The sequence below is a fragment of the Cnephaeus nilssonii genome (assembly GCF_951640355.1).
Source record: "Cnephaeus nilssonii genome assembly, chromosome: 7".
Lineage (NCBI taxonomy): Eukaryota > Metazoa > Chordata > Mammalia > Chiroptera > Vespertilionidae > Cnephaeus > Cnephaeus nilssonii.
Window position 1 is genome coordinate 96,456,071 of NC_137078.1, and position 19,029 is coordinate 96,475,099.

General features: G+C 43.2%; 1 protein-coding gene across 5 annotated transcripts in view; it reads right to left on the minus strand.

Moving 5' to 3' along the window:
• VPS13D (vacuolar protein sorting 13 homolog D) overlaps window positions 1-19,029 on the minus strand; it is a 224,219-nt gene that overhangs the window by 149,497 nt on the left and 55,693 nt on the right. For all 5 annotated transcript variants that reach the window (XM_079777542.1, XM_079777539.1, XM_079777543.1 and 2 more), the window contains 7 exons: window positions 15,256-15,478; window positions 12,387-12,597; window positions 10,147-10,318; window positions 9,849-9,961; window positions 7,877-8,089; window positions 3,177-3,442; window positions 1,698-1,831 (listed from right to left, as the gene is read on the minus strand). In XM_079777542.1, the coding sequence (XP_079633668.1) occupies window positions 1,698-1,831; window positions 3,177-3,442; window positions 7,877-8,089; window positions 9,849-9,961; window positions 10,147-10,318; window positions 12,387-12,597; window positions 15,256-15,478 (1,332 nt within the window). The remainder of the gene's footprint in view (window positions 1-1,697; window positions 1,832-3,176; window positions 3,443-7,876; window positions 8,090-9,848; window positions 9,962-10,146; window positions 10,319-12,386; window positions 12,598-15,255; window positions 15,479-19,029) is intronic.

Consider the following 19,029-nt stretch of genomic DNA (forward strand, 5'->3'; position numbering starts at 1 on the left):
CAATTTTATATACTATAGTTGTTACATTCATAGTTAAAAATAACTACATGAATTACTGAAGCTGGGTAACAGCTACATAGTGGTCCATTATATTATTGTTTCCTTTGTACATGAAAAATGTACATTAAAAATGTACAAAGGAAACAATACATTTTTAAAATGTTCTATTAAAAAGCTTTAAAATAAATATATTTTATTTATGGGGAGAAAGAAGAGAAGAGAGGGAGGACTCCTATTCTAAGATCAAATTATTCTGCACACTCAGGAAGAGTACAGAGAGGAGTTTCTGTACTCTTCCTGAGTGTGCAGAATAATTTGATCTTAGAGTACATTCCTGTTGGTTTCCCTTGCTCCTTCCCCCAGCGCTTTTTTTTTTATATTTTTTAGAGCTACTGAAAAACAGGTTTGACACCGAGGTCCTTTGCTATATGTAAAATTAACTCACTTTGCTTTCTTTATAAGTTCGACACTGTACCAAGGAGGGCTTACAGCTCAGATTCCACCACGCTGCCTGAAGAACAGGACGGCAAGCGGTTTCCAGGAAGCTCAAACAGTGTGCGTGCAGTTGTTCTAAGGCTCTGGAGCAGGAGGGTTTCGTTTTCCCTTTTTCTTCAGGGGCTTCTGCTACACAAAACCCAATTGTACCTAACAGTTCATTAATCAATCACCAAGAGTGTCCATTCAAAGCTGGTATTGTGGTGGCTTAGAAAGCAGATGAATTGCATTTTCATGATCAACTCACATCACACCAGCATGTAAATCCTTCCTCTCAAACTGAGGTTTTTTACATGAGAGAAACAAGTGGTCAAGAAGTAAAATTTCTACATGTTTTAATCAGCTATATCTGACCAGAGGGGGGAAAAAGCACCATATGCGGTTGACAGTGAAAATAAGTTTTGTTCATCAATTTCTGAACGATATCACTGGGAAGAATAGGGCATGGAAAGTTCAGTCGTGAAAGGCAAGGAAATGATGAGTAACTCTGACCCAGTATTATAGCACTGTAACAAGAGGAATGTTAGCGGAGATCAGGGAACGAAGAACTTTTGACAGAGATAATAATCTGCCTCATTTCCCCTTCTCTCTCCACGAGCCCTGGCTTACATATAATTTCCAGGCTACGGAGGCCACTCCAATGCATATCTCGTTTAGGAGATTAAACCAGGGCCTGGGCAGCACTACTCACTCCTTTAGGTAATGCATGACTCTCCAGAGTTGCCCTTTTATAGATCAGATATTCCTAAAGGGATGATACATAAAACTCTTAACACCTTTAATAACTACGTTCCCATGACCACAAAGCCCTCGTCTTCACAGAGACAAGCAGTCACTGTGGAGAAGGGATGCAGGGGAAACGAGGGCCACTTCCCCACCTTCACAAAGGTGCCAAGGACTAGGCCTGCAGAACCAGAGGGCACAGCAGGGAGCCTGGCCGGGTAGCGGGGAGCCTGACCTTCTGAGGAAGGAGGGTGTAAGAAGAAGGTAAAGTCCCTCCACACATACACGGCCTGACACTGGAGGACTCAATTCACACATTAGAGTAAGCCGGTAGCTTTGAGGAGAAAACAAAGAGGGCAGGGATCCTCCAGTTCTGCTAATTATTTCTCTTAATGATGCTTAGGAGGCAAACATCTCTTCCACCTGCTCTTCTCTTGAGCCAAACATGTAGTCTTTTGATCAACTCATAAACTTCTTACCTCGATACCAAACAAACTTCCTGAAAAGGGGCGATCCACAAATCGGGGCTTATAGGTAAGCACTGTGGTGCCTTTGAGAATAATGGCGTTGGTATCAAAGCAGGACACATCTTCCACAACCACAAACTCTGTACCTGAAAGGAGAGCACCGTTAACCAAGCCCAAGCTGGGAAGCTGGGAAGCACCAGGCTGCTGGAAACGCGGAAGCATGTGGCCACCAGGAGGGACTGACCATCAGACCTGTTCTCCAGGGTGTCCACATTCTCCTTCACGGTCACCCTGAACAATTCTCTGCGTCTGGCCACACACAGCTGAGCCAGCAGAGCCTGCTCAGGCAGAAGGGACTGCAGTGCAGTTTCTCTCTTTAGAACATGTTTTTAAGCTAGGTCTCCTGGGAGGACTAACATATTCAGAAGCTCAGAGAATCATCCCTCCTCCAACCAATGACCTGCTTTAAAATCCCAGGAAGTAGATTCAGATAGGAATGCTGGGCAGGCAGCATTAGACACTATATCATCTATGTAGCCGTTCAAGTTGTTTTCAAAGAATGAAGAACAGGCCGAAACCGATTTGGCTCAGTGGATAGAGCGTCGGCCTGTGGACTGAAAAGTCCCAGGTTCGATTCCGGTCAAGGGCATGTACCTTGGTTGCGGGCACATCCCCAGTAGGGGGTGTGCAAGAGGCAGCTGGTCGATGTTTCTCTCTCATCGATGTTTCTAACTCTCTATCCCTCTCTCTTCCTCACTGTAATAAATCAATAAAATAAAAAAAAATAAAAAGAATGAAGAACAATCCAGTGTAGAGATTTTTTAAATTAGTACCTGCAGTTTCCTACTCATTTGTACATGGCAAATTTACTTTGCTTTATATACTGTGTGTCTTCATCAAAAACCATGTATAGAGTGATCTTTCAAAACTAAATCCACTTAAAATGCTAGCTGCTTCCAACCCATTGAGTAGTTCATAGGGAATATCACAAACAATAAATACACAAATACATACAGATGTACTAGAGTAGTTTGCTAGTTAATAAAAACCATAATAAATCTATTTGTAAAGGAAAATATTGTTTGTAAAGAGAAAACAATCCCCTCACTTATTATAAAATGAAATTTTCACATTCCGAACTTGCCCAAACTCAGTAAGGCACATCTGTTGGGGCCCTAAAGATCCAATAGAAAATTGAAGCAGATTTTTAACACTGGGTGGGGAAAAGACCACTGCCCAGGTGGTACTCAAGCTGGGATGTGCGTTAGGCCAGCAGAGGAAAGAGACAAGAGACCCTGAAGCCTTCACTTCAGGCCAGGTAGTTCACACCCACACAGAGGTCAGGAACGTCGATGCTTATTGTTGGTTGATAAAAGACTCAAATATATAAGTGCTCATGTCAAAAAATGAAAGGCAATAGAAAGTTATCCTGCAACACACTGAACCTAACAGTTAAACTCAGAGCAGTGACTCACACCTATGAATACTCACCTGTTACATTGACCTTGACCTCCAAGTGCCTTTCAGTGGACACAGGAAGGGAAGACCGCCTGGTAACTACTCCACTCTTCACAGTTTTGGGAACTACAGCAGATTCACTGCTGGAGTTCCGGTGGCGAGAAGGGGTAACATTAGCTTGTTTCTTAATGTCACTGGGAGTGTGGAGAAAATCATGGACTAACAGCAGCCAGTCAAATATGAGAAACACTCGGAGATTGTTGAGAACTACCGTAAAACAGGAGGAATCCTTCGTAGATCTATATGAAAGAAGACCAAAAAAATAACATCAGAAAGGAAAAACATGACATTTCTTTAACCTACAAATATATTACCCAGTTTTGGCAGATGGTATTCCAGTATTTTCTACACTGACAGCTGTATCAATAAACTCTGAAAACTGTTATAATAAAACATTAAATGTATGTTTTCAGAAGTTAATCATATTTTTAATAAGCAAGAAGTAATCTATAAATATAAAAGGCTAAGCGACCATCCGACCGGTAGCTATAATGCGCAATGACCACCAGGGGACAGATGCTCTGATGGGTAGCTATGACACACACTGACCACCAGGCGGGCAGACGCTCAACGCCCAAGCTGCAGTGACTTGGCAGCGGCAGTTCTCGGGTGACGCACCCTGGAACCAGAGAGGAGGGAGCCTGATTTCGGGTTCATCACCCAAGAACCGCCCTCTCACAATCCAGGACCCCTGGGGGGGGGGGGAGTGTTGGAGAGCTGGTTTCAACCTGATTCCCGCAGGCCAAGCCAAGGGACCTCACCTGCTGGAGGGATCCCGCTCACTCCACAGACGCCCTTCGAGTCACTGGGCCACCCCAGGTGCGGCCGGCCGGGGAGGGATCGGCGGGAGGTTGGCTCCAGGTCTTGTCCGGCCATCTTGCCCAGTCCCACCCCGCCGGCCACCTTCTAATCAATATCCTCTCAATGTGCATGAATCTGTGCACTGGGGCACTAGTATGCTATAAAAAACAGTCCAGTGTAGTCCAATGGTTCTCAACAAGGGTGACTGTCCTCCAGAAGACATCTGACAATGTCTGCAGGTATTTGTGGCTGACACAACTGGGGGAGGGGGGTTGCTATTGGCATCTTGTGGGTAAGGCCAGGGATGGTGCTAAACATTTCACAATGCACAGAATTATCTGACCTAAAAATGTCAATAGCGCTGAGGCTACAGAAAAAAGAGTTCAGGCTTAAATCCTGTCACTTAACAAGATGTGTTATCTTGGGTGAGTAGCCTACCTTCTCTGAGGCACAGAACAGGTATTTGATAAATGTCAGTTCCCTTCCCTAAGGCTGTTTCAAGGAGATCAAGGAGGCTCTCTTTCCTTGAAGTCTAGAATGACTTCTTTATAGACACCGAATTTATACACCAGCACCAGGTGGTTTCTCTACGGGAACTGACCTGAGAACCCAGATCTTTGAGCCTGAGCAGGAGGACAAATAAGATAGTGTTTATTGTGGGTATGACCCCCAAGCACCCTAGAAGTGGAATCGGGGGGGAGGGGGGGGGAGGCGTTCCTTGTTTTGTAGTCCCATTACCCCAAATTCTACATTTGAGTTGAAAAGTCAAGGAGGATTCTCAGACCTGGCCCGGCCCATGGGGACAGTAGGCAGACGGGTAGCACAGAAGGACTGTGGGCTGGGGACATCTCTACAGCGTTTTCTGGGTTGAACTTTGTTCTGGGGCTCTAGCTAATGCATGTACCTGGTTCTCTGCCCTAACAGAGCTCCTATTCTGGAAAAACTGATTCGGAGATATTTGGAAGGCTGGCTTCCCTATGCTCATATTTCTCCTAAACCTGGCTCACTGCCTCTAGAAAAGAGGCACAATGATGTATGTCTCCTTCATACAGACACAGCATTTTTCACAGAAACACTTTACCCTTTTGTAATGGAGAAAAAATGTTGCCCTCAGTGAAAATTTTCCACCCCGTTTTGAACACAGATCGTCAGAGCTATGCACTAACTGGAAAGTCAAAGTGTGTCTGATCCCTTTTCTGGAAAATATTTCAAGCCTTTAAACACTGTGAAGTGATTTATATTTGACACACAAAATCCCAACAAAAGAGCAATTCTTCTTGAGACACAGAAAGCGTTCAAAAGTTCCAATCAAGAGAACATGTTAACCCTCTCGCTAACAATGGCACCTCTGTTAGCAAGAGCCAAGGTAAGACTTCATTATTTGACTCCAAGAAATCATATACCTTGAGTATATAAATAGAAAAATATTTCAAGGCTGCTTATATATCAAAAACATGATAGGCTGAAAAGCAGGCTGATAGTTTAGGAAGCCAGATCATTATTAGACCAATACTAATAAAGCAAACCAAAAAATAAATTGTTGCTGCAGATGAGCCAAATATATGCAAGCTTCCTGTTCAAATAAACATTGTCTTCAAACAAAGGTGCTGCAAAGCACAGCCACCTGTCATCTGACCACAATCAGCCCAACTGCCCGCAGACCGTCAGGAAAGAAATGGACTTTGACATCAGGGGCCCAGGTTTGAGTTCTGACTACTTCACTTACTAGCTGTGTGACCTGGAAGAGTTACTTAACCCCCTCCAAGCTTCTAGTTCTGCATCTGTCCAATGGGGAAGGAAGTCACCCACCTTGCAGACTCGTGGGAACTAAAGATAGGTCAAGTGCCTGGCTCGTGTTAGGCTCAATAAGAGCCAGCTAGCATTCCTAGTACTGAGCTTTTCAAAAGTTCATACAAAAGCTTAAATGTCTACTTTGCTAGTTTCCTAAGGCTTATGGAGAGACCACAACCTCTCCCTAAAAAACATTGCAGCTCTGAGGAATTCACTGAACAGCATACTGAAATGGCATGCATATTTAAACATATAAATACAAGGATAATCTTGATGACTTTTTTTTCTTTTTATGCCTAACCAAGAAGTTTTCACTTACTTCTTCTCTCTTAACCCAGCCTTTTCGTTACTGGTCTATATTTACAACCTATCTGATGATATTATACATGAACAGAATGAAATTTATATTGCTGTCACAGGTCTCCTCTTGGATTTGCATGGAGAGATTTCTTTATGTCAGATTTAATTTTTCAGTTTTCAGGCCAATGTTCACTTAGTCATCAAATCTTATTGTAGTATATCATAAAATAACACAAGGTACATCAGGAATAATAATGGCTTCTACCATCTGTACCAAACAGTATGCCAGGCAGGTACAGTTGTGCTTTTCTGTCTTATAAAAGAGGAAAATGCAGCTCAAAAAGGTTAAATAGCTTGTTCTAGGGACACATAGTTAGAAAGTGTAAATGGAGTTTTACATACCCCAGATCTGTATGATTCCAGAACATTCACATTTGCCACAGACTCAACTGCCTCCCATAATACCAAAAAGAAAACATAATCTAGTTTGAAAGCTAAAGCTCTTTTTAATGACAAAGTGAGTCAGCAAGACTTGCAGAGGTAATCAGTAATGCAAGACAAAACCACCGTCCCCTACCATCAACAAACAACAAGTGCTGGCGAGGATGTGGAGAAAAAGGAACCCTTGTGCACTGCTGGTGGGAATGCAGACTGGTGCAGCCACTGTGGAAAACAGTATGGCATTTCCTCAAAAAACTAAAAATGGAACTACCATTTGACCCAGTAATCCCACTTCTAGGAATATATAAAAAGAAATCAAAAATACCAATCAGAAAGGATATATGCACCCCCATGTTCGTAGCAGCACAATTTACAATAGCTAAGATTTGGAAACAGCCTAAGTGCCCATCAGCAGATAGTGGATTAGAAAACTGTGGTACATCTACACAATGGAATACTACGCTGCTGTAAAAAGAAAGAACTCTTACCATTCACAACAGCATGGATGGACATGGAGAGCTTTAAGCTAAGTGAAATAAGCCAATCAGAGAAAGATAAATATCACATGATCTCACTCATTTGTGGAATATAATGAACAACATAAACTGATGAACAAAAATAGATCCAGAGACAGAGAAGCATCGAACAGACCGTCAAACCTTAGAGGTGTGTGTGTGGGGGTGAGTAAAAGATCAACCGAAGTTCTTGAATGCATACATATAAGCATAACCAGTGGACACAGACACTAGGGGGGTGAGGGCATGTGCTAGGGGGTAGGAGTGGCCGGGGAGAGGTCAATGGGGGAAAAGGAGACATATGTAATACTTTAAATAATAAAGTATTAAAACACACACACACACACACACACACACACAAAGAAACACCTTCCCTTCTGTTATCTCTATAGACAAAAGTTTTTCTTTTTCCTTAAACAAGCATAGTACCTCCACCCCCCAAGTTGCTTTACATATTAAAACAGCCTACAGCAAGCATGTCAAACTCACAGCCACACACCTTGTTTATTTAAACGAGGCATGCGGCCTGCCGGCCTCGAGTTTGACATCCTTGGCCTACAGCTTACAGGCAGATTGATTTCAAGAATCTGGCTTAACTCTAAACTACTTTTTTTAAACAACAGAGACACCTTTTGGCCAATAAATGAAGCTGCAAGGTTATAGGAATACTGAGCCAATACACATTACATTGCACACTGATGGGCCATTATCTATTTATCTTTTCAGTGATTCCTTGGTCCTTTGCTGCTCTACAGCCAACATGGCCATGGCCACAAAAGGAAATACCTCAATAACGAAAGGCAGACCAGGGTCTGGATGTACTACCTGAAATGCAACTCGATCTGAATGGATCCTTGGGCTGTGCTGCTGTTCTTGGAGGGCTGAAAGATGCAGCTGAAGACGTTGGTCATGCCAGGACTGGCCTTCTGCCCAGCATAGCGGGTGTCAAAAGCCATCATGGAATGGGAAACCAAGTTAACGGATTTGGTTTGGTTGGAAAAGCTCTCAAAGAGCAGTTTACATTTCTTAAAGTCAAATCTAAAAGGAAGAAATCAGACAAGATGTTAAACTCTTCCCTTTTACAAAATTATGTAAGTTCAAGATAAAAGAACAAAATAATAAATATGCTTAAGTTCTATGAAGAAGGATAACATTCATTCTGATATCTTTCATTGATTTTAACAGATTCCTTAGTATCACTATGCTCTGTATCTTACTTTCTATTTCCAAAGAGATGATCTTGTCCATAGGACTCTCATGAGGAACAGCAATACCACATATGTATTATATTCTTGGTTCATTTTTCATCTAATTTCTCATCTCAAGTCTAAGAAGACTGAATACAGGTTGGGGCAAAAGTAGGTTTACAGGTTTTCGGATGGAAAATAATATAATTAAGTAATAAGTAATAACACAAGAATAAACTGTTTCCAGTACTCACAACTGTAAAGCTGTTTTGCCCCACGCTGTATATGCGATAATCCCCACGGGATGTCAAGGATCCTTTTAGTCCTTCATCTGTCAACTTCTAGCCTGCCTAGAGGAGTCTCTCTCCAGAGTTTGCTTAATTTTTACCTCAGACCACTATAGCTTAATGGGAACTACCAGAACAAACAACACCCTTCATTACAGAAAAATAACGCAACTCGCCCACCAACAGGAAATGCATTTGGGACTGACTTTTTTTTAATAACAGAGAAAGCTGCAATGGACAACTCATAATCACTCAGTGCCATCACAACAATCTGTACAGATATTGGAGAAAACTAAGGGCATAGCCAGTCATCAAAAAAAATTGCAACAAAACAATCAGCATGCAATCCAGCTGAGTTAGATACAGACCAGGATGGATTTTCAAGGGAAAAACCAAGTAGAAGATAGAGTACTTCTGTGAAGAAATCACTAGGCTGAAGTCCGGTCTTCAAACACTGAAACACTTACCCAGCCATACAATCTGACATTAGTCAAAAACTCTATCTGGAAACCAGAGAAAAGTAATGTCTGCACAACCTTACATGGCTGTCAAGATATCTACATGAAAGGTGATCAAGTGTGAAAACACAATGCGTTCTTGAAGGTTCCCACTGCTAATCAATTCCTGGTCTACACTGACCAAGCAGACAATATAAGTAAGTGAATCGCTGCGTAAACGCATGCCCTTTCGAAAGGTTTCCCAAGTTGCCGCTAGCTTCTAGGGCTTCCAAATGAAAACATGGGCCAGTACTGCCAAAGCTTCCAATTCTTCAAAAGAAACTGAAATCCCAACTTTTTGTGTGAAAACCCCCAAACTGTAAATGTTGAGCAGTGAGGGAAACGTCAGTGCTGCTCACCAAACAGCCTGGGTCTCCCCTATGCAGACACAGGAAGACTGCACGCTGACTCGGCCGTGCATGTGTGGGACCATGTTCTACCTCATGAGGGTTGCCAAGGCATTTAACTGCCTGGTAAGACCCTCCGGAGCTCTTATTTTTCTCACTGACATGTCAAGACTGTCTGCTGTCAGCCGCGGTGACTGTAGTGGGCAGAGACGCCCGAGACCCATGTAGCAGGAGGAGAAACACTCTCCCCTGTTCTAAGTCACTGGTATTTTCCAGTGCCTGCTACCAGAGCGCAGCCTACGCTATCTGGATGTAGACGCAATGAATTTAAACTTTTGAAAAGCACTCTGCAGACCACATTCCGCTGTGAACCAGCACTCCGGAACCTCTGCTCTCTGCTAAAGCAAAACATGTGGGTTACTGGTATTAATGTTATGTATTACTGTTGTTATAAAACAATGTACTAATGAGAGCCATACCTCGCTAGGGACCCGGCACCTTCCCTTCCTTTTGGATCCTTCAGCTCCAGACTCACGTTTACCATGTCCATGAGGAAGCACATGCATGTGTACACCTCTCCACTCAGGACCGTCTGGAAAAGAAAACGCTGGTCAGTCCACGCATGATGGTGCCAATGAGGACTGGGATGAGGATGGCAAGAAATCTAATTTGCTTATTGTTCCATCTTCTTTCCCTGGGTGATTTGAGGCATGTATGCACAGGGTGACCATCCGCTGAGGCAATGGGAGTTACAGAAGAACATGAGGTCTCACTCACGTGAATTCTTGGGTCTTGTAAATCATAAGGCCGCATAAATTCCTCTATGGGCTCTCCAAGGTTGTTCTCTAGTAAACCACGGATCAGCTTGTATTTGTACAAATCCAGGGAGCAGTGGACTGAGGAGAGGTTGCCATGGATGGATATGTCCGGCACAGTATGACTTATCTCTCTATGAAAAAAGAAAAGGGGCAAATTTTACAAACAAGTCACTAACTTGACATTGACATAGTTCACAACCAAATATAAGAGCTAAAAAGTACCCACCGACATTATCGAACAGTTAATTTCTAACTTCCAAAGACAAAAATGTCATGTGGCTCCAAATGAAGCAAGTTAGTATGACTGAGTGTCATGCTTCAACTACAAAAAGCCCCTTTCTTCCAAAATATATATTTACAAAGTCCCACATTTAATGAGTTGACTAAGGAATATATTAATAAGGAAAAAATCTCATGAGACTCAGAAATACTTTAAACATTATAGTTGGAAAAGCAATAAAGAAATAATGACAAGCTCTTCATTTAACTCTTCAGATTTAGTGATAACTGAAGGATGAAATCAGTGTTTTATTCCAAGCCCAGCGGGACATGAGGATAAAGTCTGTCAGTGACGCGTCTCAGATGAGACGGGCAGGAGTAAAGTGGAAGAAGCCAGGTTGAGGAGTAATACATCTCCTCCCCACACGGAAGACCTTTTTCTCTACCCTCCTCGGGGCAAAGTGGGCCTGATAGGTCCTGCAGACACCACGCTCCAAGTACATAAAATAGAGGGTCAGATTTCACGTGGAAAGGGAATATAAAAAGTTACGCGGTATATAGAGAAAAACCTACATGCAATAAAGAGAAAAAGGACCAGTGATGCAACCAACCAAGAGAAGCTGGAAGGGATTACCGAGTGCCCTCCTGGGTTCCTGTTTGTGTGGAGTGAGAAGCGGATAGGATGCCTTATGTTCAGTTATCACCTTTTATCTGGGCTAACAGAGTATAACCATTTGCACATAAACACTGATGAAAGTGGGTAACGTTTAGATAAGGAGAGTAGCAAAGCACTTTTTTTTTTGGAAGCATTACTTGAAAAGAAAACAAAGTGTTCGATTTCTAAATAATGAAGCTCCTCTTAAGTCTGCTAAGCCAGTAAAACCAAATATAGCCCATGCCAACCATAACTGAACACCAGCCAAGGAGCACTTGAATAACAAGTAAGAATGAAATGCAAAAATCCCAGTGAGAGCAGCTAAACTCTTGCATTAATCCAGACAGAAACGAAAAAGTGACATAAAAGAACTTGCCCAAACCCAAGGACTGCAAAGGGTGTGGCCAAAGAGGGACTCAAATCACACTCTATACCAGCAAGGAAACTGCTTTTCAAAGCGTTACTTTACCACCACTGCTCATCTCTCCCTGAGGTTGAGATGCAAATGTTGCTGCTTCTCCAAAACTAGTGCCTCAAACTGAAGGCCTCACGCACTGAGGCCAGCAGCCTCCAGTCGTGCACAGGCCCAGGTGGGCACCAACACCCCCAGACGACCTTGCTAATATACACCTGGGCTCTGCCCTGAGAGTCGGCTTCTGGTGGACTCAGGTAGGCTCTGGGAATGCCTATTTTCAAGACCTTTCCCAGCCAGGCATGGAACTAATGACAATTAAAACAATGTTCTAAACTACAGAAAGAAGCATCCTGTGTTTTGAAAGACCAATGAAAAGGTAAATTAAAGTCAGTTCACTAGAGTTTATGGAGTACTTTCAGATTGCTTAAGAGAGTGAAATGGGCAAAACTGCATCTAAACAGTTATTCTGATTAAATGGAGCTCCAGGGAAAAGAGCAATACCAGGCCCAGAGCCCACTGTATTTGGAACATATAATCCAAATGTCGCATCTTCGAAAGTATTTTCCCTGCCATCACCACCTCCCTACCCACACCAAAATCCATGCTAAGTGTATGTCCCTTCCTGTTTCTAAGGCACCTGCTGCAATCCTAGCACAGTCTGTAACACTGACTCAAACACTAAATTAGAGCCATCTACTTGCCTTCCTATATCCCTCAGCAAAGCTCTGCGAAGGCAGACGTTTGTTCTTTCCTCGTAGCAGCCCTCATGTCTAGCACACAGAACTCAGTGAACATTTATTATATGAAGAAATACGTGAATACCTATTATCTTTCACACCTATCTAACAGCACTGATTTCCACCTTATTAACATTCTACTTGTGATAGTTATTCAGATATAAAACACTCACTTGTCCAAATTCCTTTCCACCTGCAATTTCAGCCGGCAAGGCTCAGTTAAGAGGCTTCCTCCTGTCTGTCGCACAAAATAGGAGGGAAAGATCAGATCTCCGCTGCTGTCGTCTGAGGCCTTAGAATACTCCCGGGGACGTCTCTCGGCAGCAAAGATGTCCATGTCTTGCAGATCCACGACAATGCAATCCAGCAGGCAGACATGGTCTTCTACGTGAACCCAAGAAAAGAGAGAATGAAGAAAATGAAACCCAAAAAAGGCTGGTCCTGAGCAAAACTAAAAAGCCAAAGGAAGTTCGTTCCGTCTTTGGGAAAACGTGGAGAACTGCCTGCTTCAGGAAACGAGGTGCCCAGACGTCTCCACTCAGGCACCAGGACCTCCCTGCGCAACGCTCTGCGTGCTGCCACTTCCTGCCTGCCCACCTCCACTTCAGGTGTAGGCTGTGCCACATCCCCTCAGCGTCTCACTACTGTCCAGAGACATGAACTGAGATTAAAAGGTTCTGATTAAACTGACTTAACATGCATCCCTCCCAGAACATCCAACAGGCATCTCCTGTAGAGATAACATTACCCAAAGGTTACAAAATCTCCCAGCAACAAAATTCTCTTTCTAACCTATACCACGTTATATACCATTTCCACCACCACTGATCTAATCCAAACCACCTTCGTTCTTGCTTAGATCACCATAAACCCCCCTCCCATATACCAACAAATTCCCTCCTGGCTCTCACAAAACCATTCTGCCCACAAAATACCAGTGTAATCCCTTAAAAAAAAATAATGAGACATAACATACATTCTCTTCTTTCACACACTTTAATGGCTATGTTTATTCCAAATTTTTCTGTAAATCTCCCCTAAGCCCTGTAAGACCCTGCATAAGCCCACTGCCTACTTTTCCAGCCTCACCTTAAGCCATTCCCCACTTTGCTCATGAAGACTCAGGCTCACTGGCCTTTATTTCCCCAAAGGCCAAGCTCTTTGCTGTCTGAACAGCCTTACCTATAGGGCCGCCCTACCTTCTCCATCTCACCTGGGTCCTCTCTGTTCTTCTGTCTTTCCTATAACATTTATCTTAATCTTCCAATATTTAGAAGCTTATTTAATGTCATTCCCACATTATTCACATGGTGGCAGGAACCATATCTAACAGCATACACCTGGCATTAAGCAGGCACTAAATAAATTAGTACTTGATTTCTTGACTATACTGAAAACTATGTGAAATAGATAAAAGTAGAGCTGATTTGGGAGGAGGGAGGGGATGGGAATGAAGGGCTTCAGAGAGTCCATGGGTCATCGTGGAATCCTAGGAATAAATAGAAGAAGTATAAAAACCACTACCTTAATCCAATCTTATACACAAATAGAGGAATCCCAGAAATAAAAAGTAAGTCAGGAGAAATATTGGTGGAAAAGAGATCTTTCTATATCCCAAATCCCTTCCTATATGTAAGGCTGCTCTCATTCCTCGCCAGCACTGTCATCATAGCGACAGAAGACAACATTCGCTGAGGGTGCTGGGAGTGCACCCACCCCTGTGCTCCACATGTGTCACATACATAGATCGATAAGCAACACCACGTGGGTTAAGAATTCAGGTTCTGGAGTCAGACTGCCTAAGTTCATAGTCCAATGCTACCATTTACTATCTATGTAACTGGGCAGGTTAAATTACTTACTCTCTCTTAGCCTTTATCTCTTCATCTGTAAATTGGGGATAAAAATAAAACTCTGTAGGGGTGTTATGAGGATGAAATGTGTGTGATAATTTACATAAAGCATGTGCCACAATGTCTGCCACATAGTAAGTGTCCAACTACTACTATTATGATAATCATATAATGCCACTAATCATCCATGTAACCACCCTCCTGTCACCTCAAGGGCTCTAAGGCGCTGTGGGGGTTAGCTCTTCCTCACATCTATCTAACAGAAGATGCTCAGCAGTCTCCCTCAGCTCGAGTCCCATAGCTCCCGAAGACCAGCCACGACGGACTGGTTTTTGTGGCTAATCATATCCTGCTTCCCTCTCAGCTCCTTGGAGCAGCATCTCACTTATCCAACCCATCGCCCAACCAGAACCCATGTGAAAACTAAAAGGCCAAAATCAGGTTCTCATCTGGATGACCCATTCTTAAATTCCAGAGCAGGAAACCAATGACTAGTCAGTGATGGGCAACCTTTTGAGCTTGGTGTGTCAAACTTCGCCAAAAAACTGAGCATAACTCGGGTAGTGTGTCACTTTGAGGAAAAAAAATTATTTCGCATGCGGCCGCCTCAGCGGCCACGTGTCATCAGAAATGGCTACGTGTGTCAGTGCTGACACGCGTGTCATAGGTTCGCCATCACTGGACTAGATGGTCCATGTCTTTTCAAATTTTTATTTAAAGTATTTCTGTTGTTACCTAATTCACACTAACATTTTATAAAAGAGTTATGTTTTATTTTTTAGAATTGAATAGTGACTGGCAAGGATGGTGTCTGAATAGGTGTGTCTAAGGATGTAGAAATCATTCTAGTTATAAATATCACCATCTGGTGGCAACTCTCTTGACCTATAAGAAAAAAATCCTAATAAATGATCTAAATACCTTTATTTACACTGTGTATTGCTAATTTAACCCACTTTAGAAATCACCCAATGCTAAGTCTACATCCCAAATTTCTTAAGCCTACTAAAGCAATGTCAAAATTCGATTAGCACAGAAGACATGCTATTGCTTTGCCAGCATCTGCCCTTACAGGGGGCAGCCTCCTCTTCTCACTCCCCCCACAACACACACACACATACACACCCCCACCTACAGCCATCTCACGAATTCCCCACCTTCATCACACAGTTCCTTTCTCCTCTTTTACCTGGGCTACTGGAAACCTGGCCGACAGAGGGTGTGGCTTGCTGCCCTTGCTGCCTGGTCGAGGTACTGGGCATGAGCTCGCTCTTCAGGCCGCCTGCACTCACTCCAGCAGGAGGCGGCATGAACAGCCCCTCCGCGTGGCTGTCCTTCGGATCCTCCGTGCTTGTCGTTTTCCTCATGCTGTGTTTGGGAATGCTCACTGGGGAAGCTGGAGGCACTGATTCCTGGAAGAAACAGAATAAAGCTAAAAGGCAAGGATGGGGGTGGTCTCTTTACTATCCTGGAAATCCCAGCCAGTGCCTGGCCTCTTCAAAGACCCTGTCACTTGGTGCTTCCCAAGACAACCTGATCCCATGAGCAAAGGGTAACAGGATCATGACATTTACATCACATGTAATTATCTGCAGAATTGTTACATATAATTCAATACCTGGTGAAAATTGTGGCAATTTTGCAGGAAGATATTATCTTTTGTCTGAAGAGCAAATGTTAAGATGCTAATTGCCAGTGGTTTAATCTACGTAAAATGAAGCAAAAGCTAATCTCTCAGCCAAATGATATATTGTCACTGTACTGGAGGGGAGGGGCTTATTGTTCTAAGAACTGTGTCTAACAGCAAGTATGGTTCCAATGGAATTAACTAATTACGTAACGTGTTTGCACTTTCTGGAAGTCTCTCCTCATGGGTTCACATTTCTTATCTCTCTCAGTAACTGTAGGTCAACGGAGGAAAAAAAAGGAAAACACAGGCGGTTGGCCATTCCTATTATGTTTCTGTCCAAGGACATAAAGATTAAGGGCTAATCCAGAGTAAAATAAATTCTATAATTCTACTGAAAATACTACACCCTGCTCTTACATACTTAGTACCTTCAGTTAATTGCTCACAGGGATAAATCTTTTCACCAAAATGATTCAATAACTGACTTGAAAACCTCCCGTGACTGCTTTTCCCAAGCCTCAGAGCCCTGCATCCCTACGGCTTGTGTCTCACCAGTGTTCTCATCTATCCATTCTCAAGAGCGAATTGCAGGAGGGGAGAGCGGTTTTCCACTAGCGCGGCCTTGCATGTTATTCCTCTCAGCCTTCAAGAAGGAGATGATAACAGTGCTCTCCTTCAGGGCTATCTTGGGTAGTAATTACACGTAACAGTGAAAGAAACCAGTTCTTCCTTTCCGAAATGTATTTTGCAAGTCAAATTACTAGGTAAATGCTATTATTTAAGTATTTCCACATTAAAAACCTTCCCTCTTGCTTAGTTTATTTAAACTCTAGAGAGCATTTGTTGCTCTTTCATTTAACTCATCTCTACATCCACGCTGTAGTTGGTCTAAGTAAATCAATGGCTTGAGGAGATTAACTCAAAGCTTTTGAAAGGCTGGCTTAGAAATTATGGTTTAAGCAAAAGCTCTGATTGAGAAAAATGAAAGGAAGAGCATATGTAAAAAATTCAAACCTGCACTCATTAGGACATGGATTTATGTAAAACAATTCTAAACACACAGGAGTCATAAAACTCAAAGGCAAATAACCCCTCCGCAAGCTTTGGTTGCAGGATTACTTCCTGTTCTTCAACCACTGGAATGCATGCTAGACAAACCTCACACGTGCAAATGTATTCAAGGGCAAATGGAAATGCAAACTGATTTTTGGTGAGGAAAGTAACTATCCACTTTATATAGGCCTAGGTCCACTGAGCTTGGCTGTACACGTCGGAGGCAAGCTTCACAGATATGTTTATCTGATGACAGATACTTTCACAGGCAGCACACTCCAAGCAGCCCTTATGGAATTCTACAGAACAACCACTAGTATGCAAAAGGATAAGGCTTTTCTAGGGTTTAAGGAAACAAAAATACACCACCAAGAACTTACTACCTAGAGCAAGAGCGAGAGCAAGAAAGAGAAGGAAAGGAAAGAAAAGAAAAGAGAGAAAAAGAAAAGCAATTGCTTTTCATAGTCCTTGAGAACTTCTCTACACAGGAGGAAAGTGACACACACACACACACACACACACACACACACACACACACACTCACGATATGCAGACTTTCCCAATGAGATACTTTAAAGGGTTAACTTTTAAATTTTTCTTTTTTTAAGCATGAGAGTGTGAATTGACTGCTGAATCCCATAAGGTTTTTCAGAATAACCAGGAGGCAAAAAAAGCATATTATACCTTGAAGAAAAAGCGATCCTTGTATGCACTGCCACTTAAAATCAAATCCTCAAAAACAAATACAGGGAAATTTTTTCATTAAAATGCTGCAAACTATATACAGTTATCTGGCTTACTTAACAAAACTTTCTTGGGATAGTCTGGCAATTCTTTGTTAGGCTAACTTCAGTGTCAGCTTGTGAGCCCATATATAGATACTAGAGGCCCAATGCACGAAATGCGTGCACAGGTAGGGTCCCTAGGCCTGGCCGGCGATCAGGGCTGATTGGGGCCTTCCTTCTCCCTGCAGCCAGCTGCCGGCTGGGGCCTTCCTTTGTTCTATGCCACCCACGCCCTGGTGATCAGCACACATCATAGCGAGCGGTCGAACTCCCAGTTGGTCAAACTTTCAAGGGTACAATTTGCATATTAGCCTTTTATTATATAGGATATCTGAGAAAATCAGTCCTTTACTTTAGGAAGGGTAGAGAAACAGAAATGGTACTTATTGAACTTAATTATCCATTCTGGCTCTAACTGATCTTTTCCTAAAAATATGTAGGTCTCAAAACACAGATTTACCACAAAACAAATATGTTCCCAAAAACTTACTATAAACTCAAAAGACAGTTCCCAAGGAGGACTCCCTGGGCAGTAATGACAGCGGAGCTGGAACAAAGATGGAATATCTGGAGGTGATGATAAGGACAATGTTCGTATGCAAACACCGGTGCTGATAAGTTTGTTTAAATCTACTCATCCTATATAATAAAGAGGTAATGTGCAAATTGACCATCACTCCAACAAACAAGATGGCCACCCCCATGTGGACACAAGATGGCTGCCACAAGATGGCTAGCAGGGGATTGCAGTTGTGGGCAATCAGACCAACAGGGGAGGGCAGTTGGGAGGGACCAGGCCTGCAGGGGAGGGCAGTTGGGGGCAACCAGGCCTGGAGGGGAGGGCAGTTGGGGGGTGACCAAGCTGGCAAGGGAGGGCAGTTAGGGGTGACTGGGCCAGCAGGGGAGGGCAGTTGGGGGCAACCAGGCCAGCAGGGGAGGGCAGTTAGGGGTGACCAGGCCGGCAGGGGAGGGCAGTTAGCGGCAATCGGGCTGGCAGGGGCGTGGTTAGGGGGTGATCAGGCTGGCAGGCAGGCGAACTTTTGGGAGCCAGCAGTCCTGGATTGTGAGAGGGATCCCAGATTGAGGGTGCAGGCTGGGCTGAGGGACACCACCACCCCCATGCATGAATTTTGTGCACCTGGCCTCTAGTGTTAATTATAAACACTTCGTACTAAGGAGAAGTGAGTAAGAAAGTTTAGAAGCAGTTACCAATCTTTCCTTTTATGAATGAACCTTTCTTTTATGTTCTTTAAATCAGCAAACAGCAAAATGCTTATATCTCAACTATGAAAACCGATTTACTTCATTAAGGCCAAGGTTACCAGTTCTCTAGTAGGCCTACTGTGAAAAGACCAATGGTGGTGGATTCCACTTTTACTGTTGCAAAAAATACACATAAGTGGCCCTGGCCCATGTAGCTTGGCAGTTAGAGTGTCGGCCTACTCACTGGAGGGTCATGGGTTCGATTCCTGGTCAACGGCGAGTACCTGGGTTG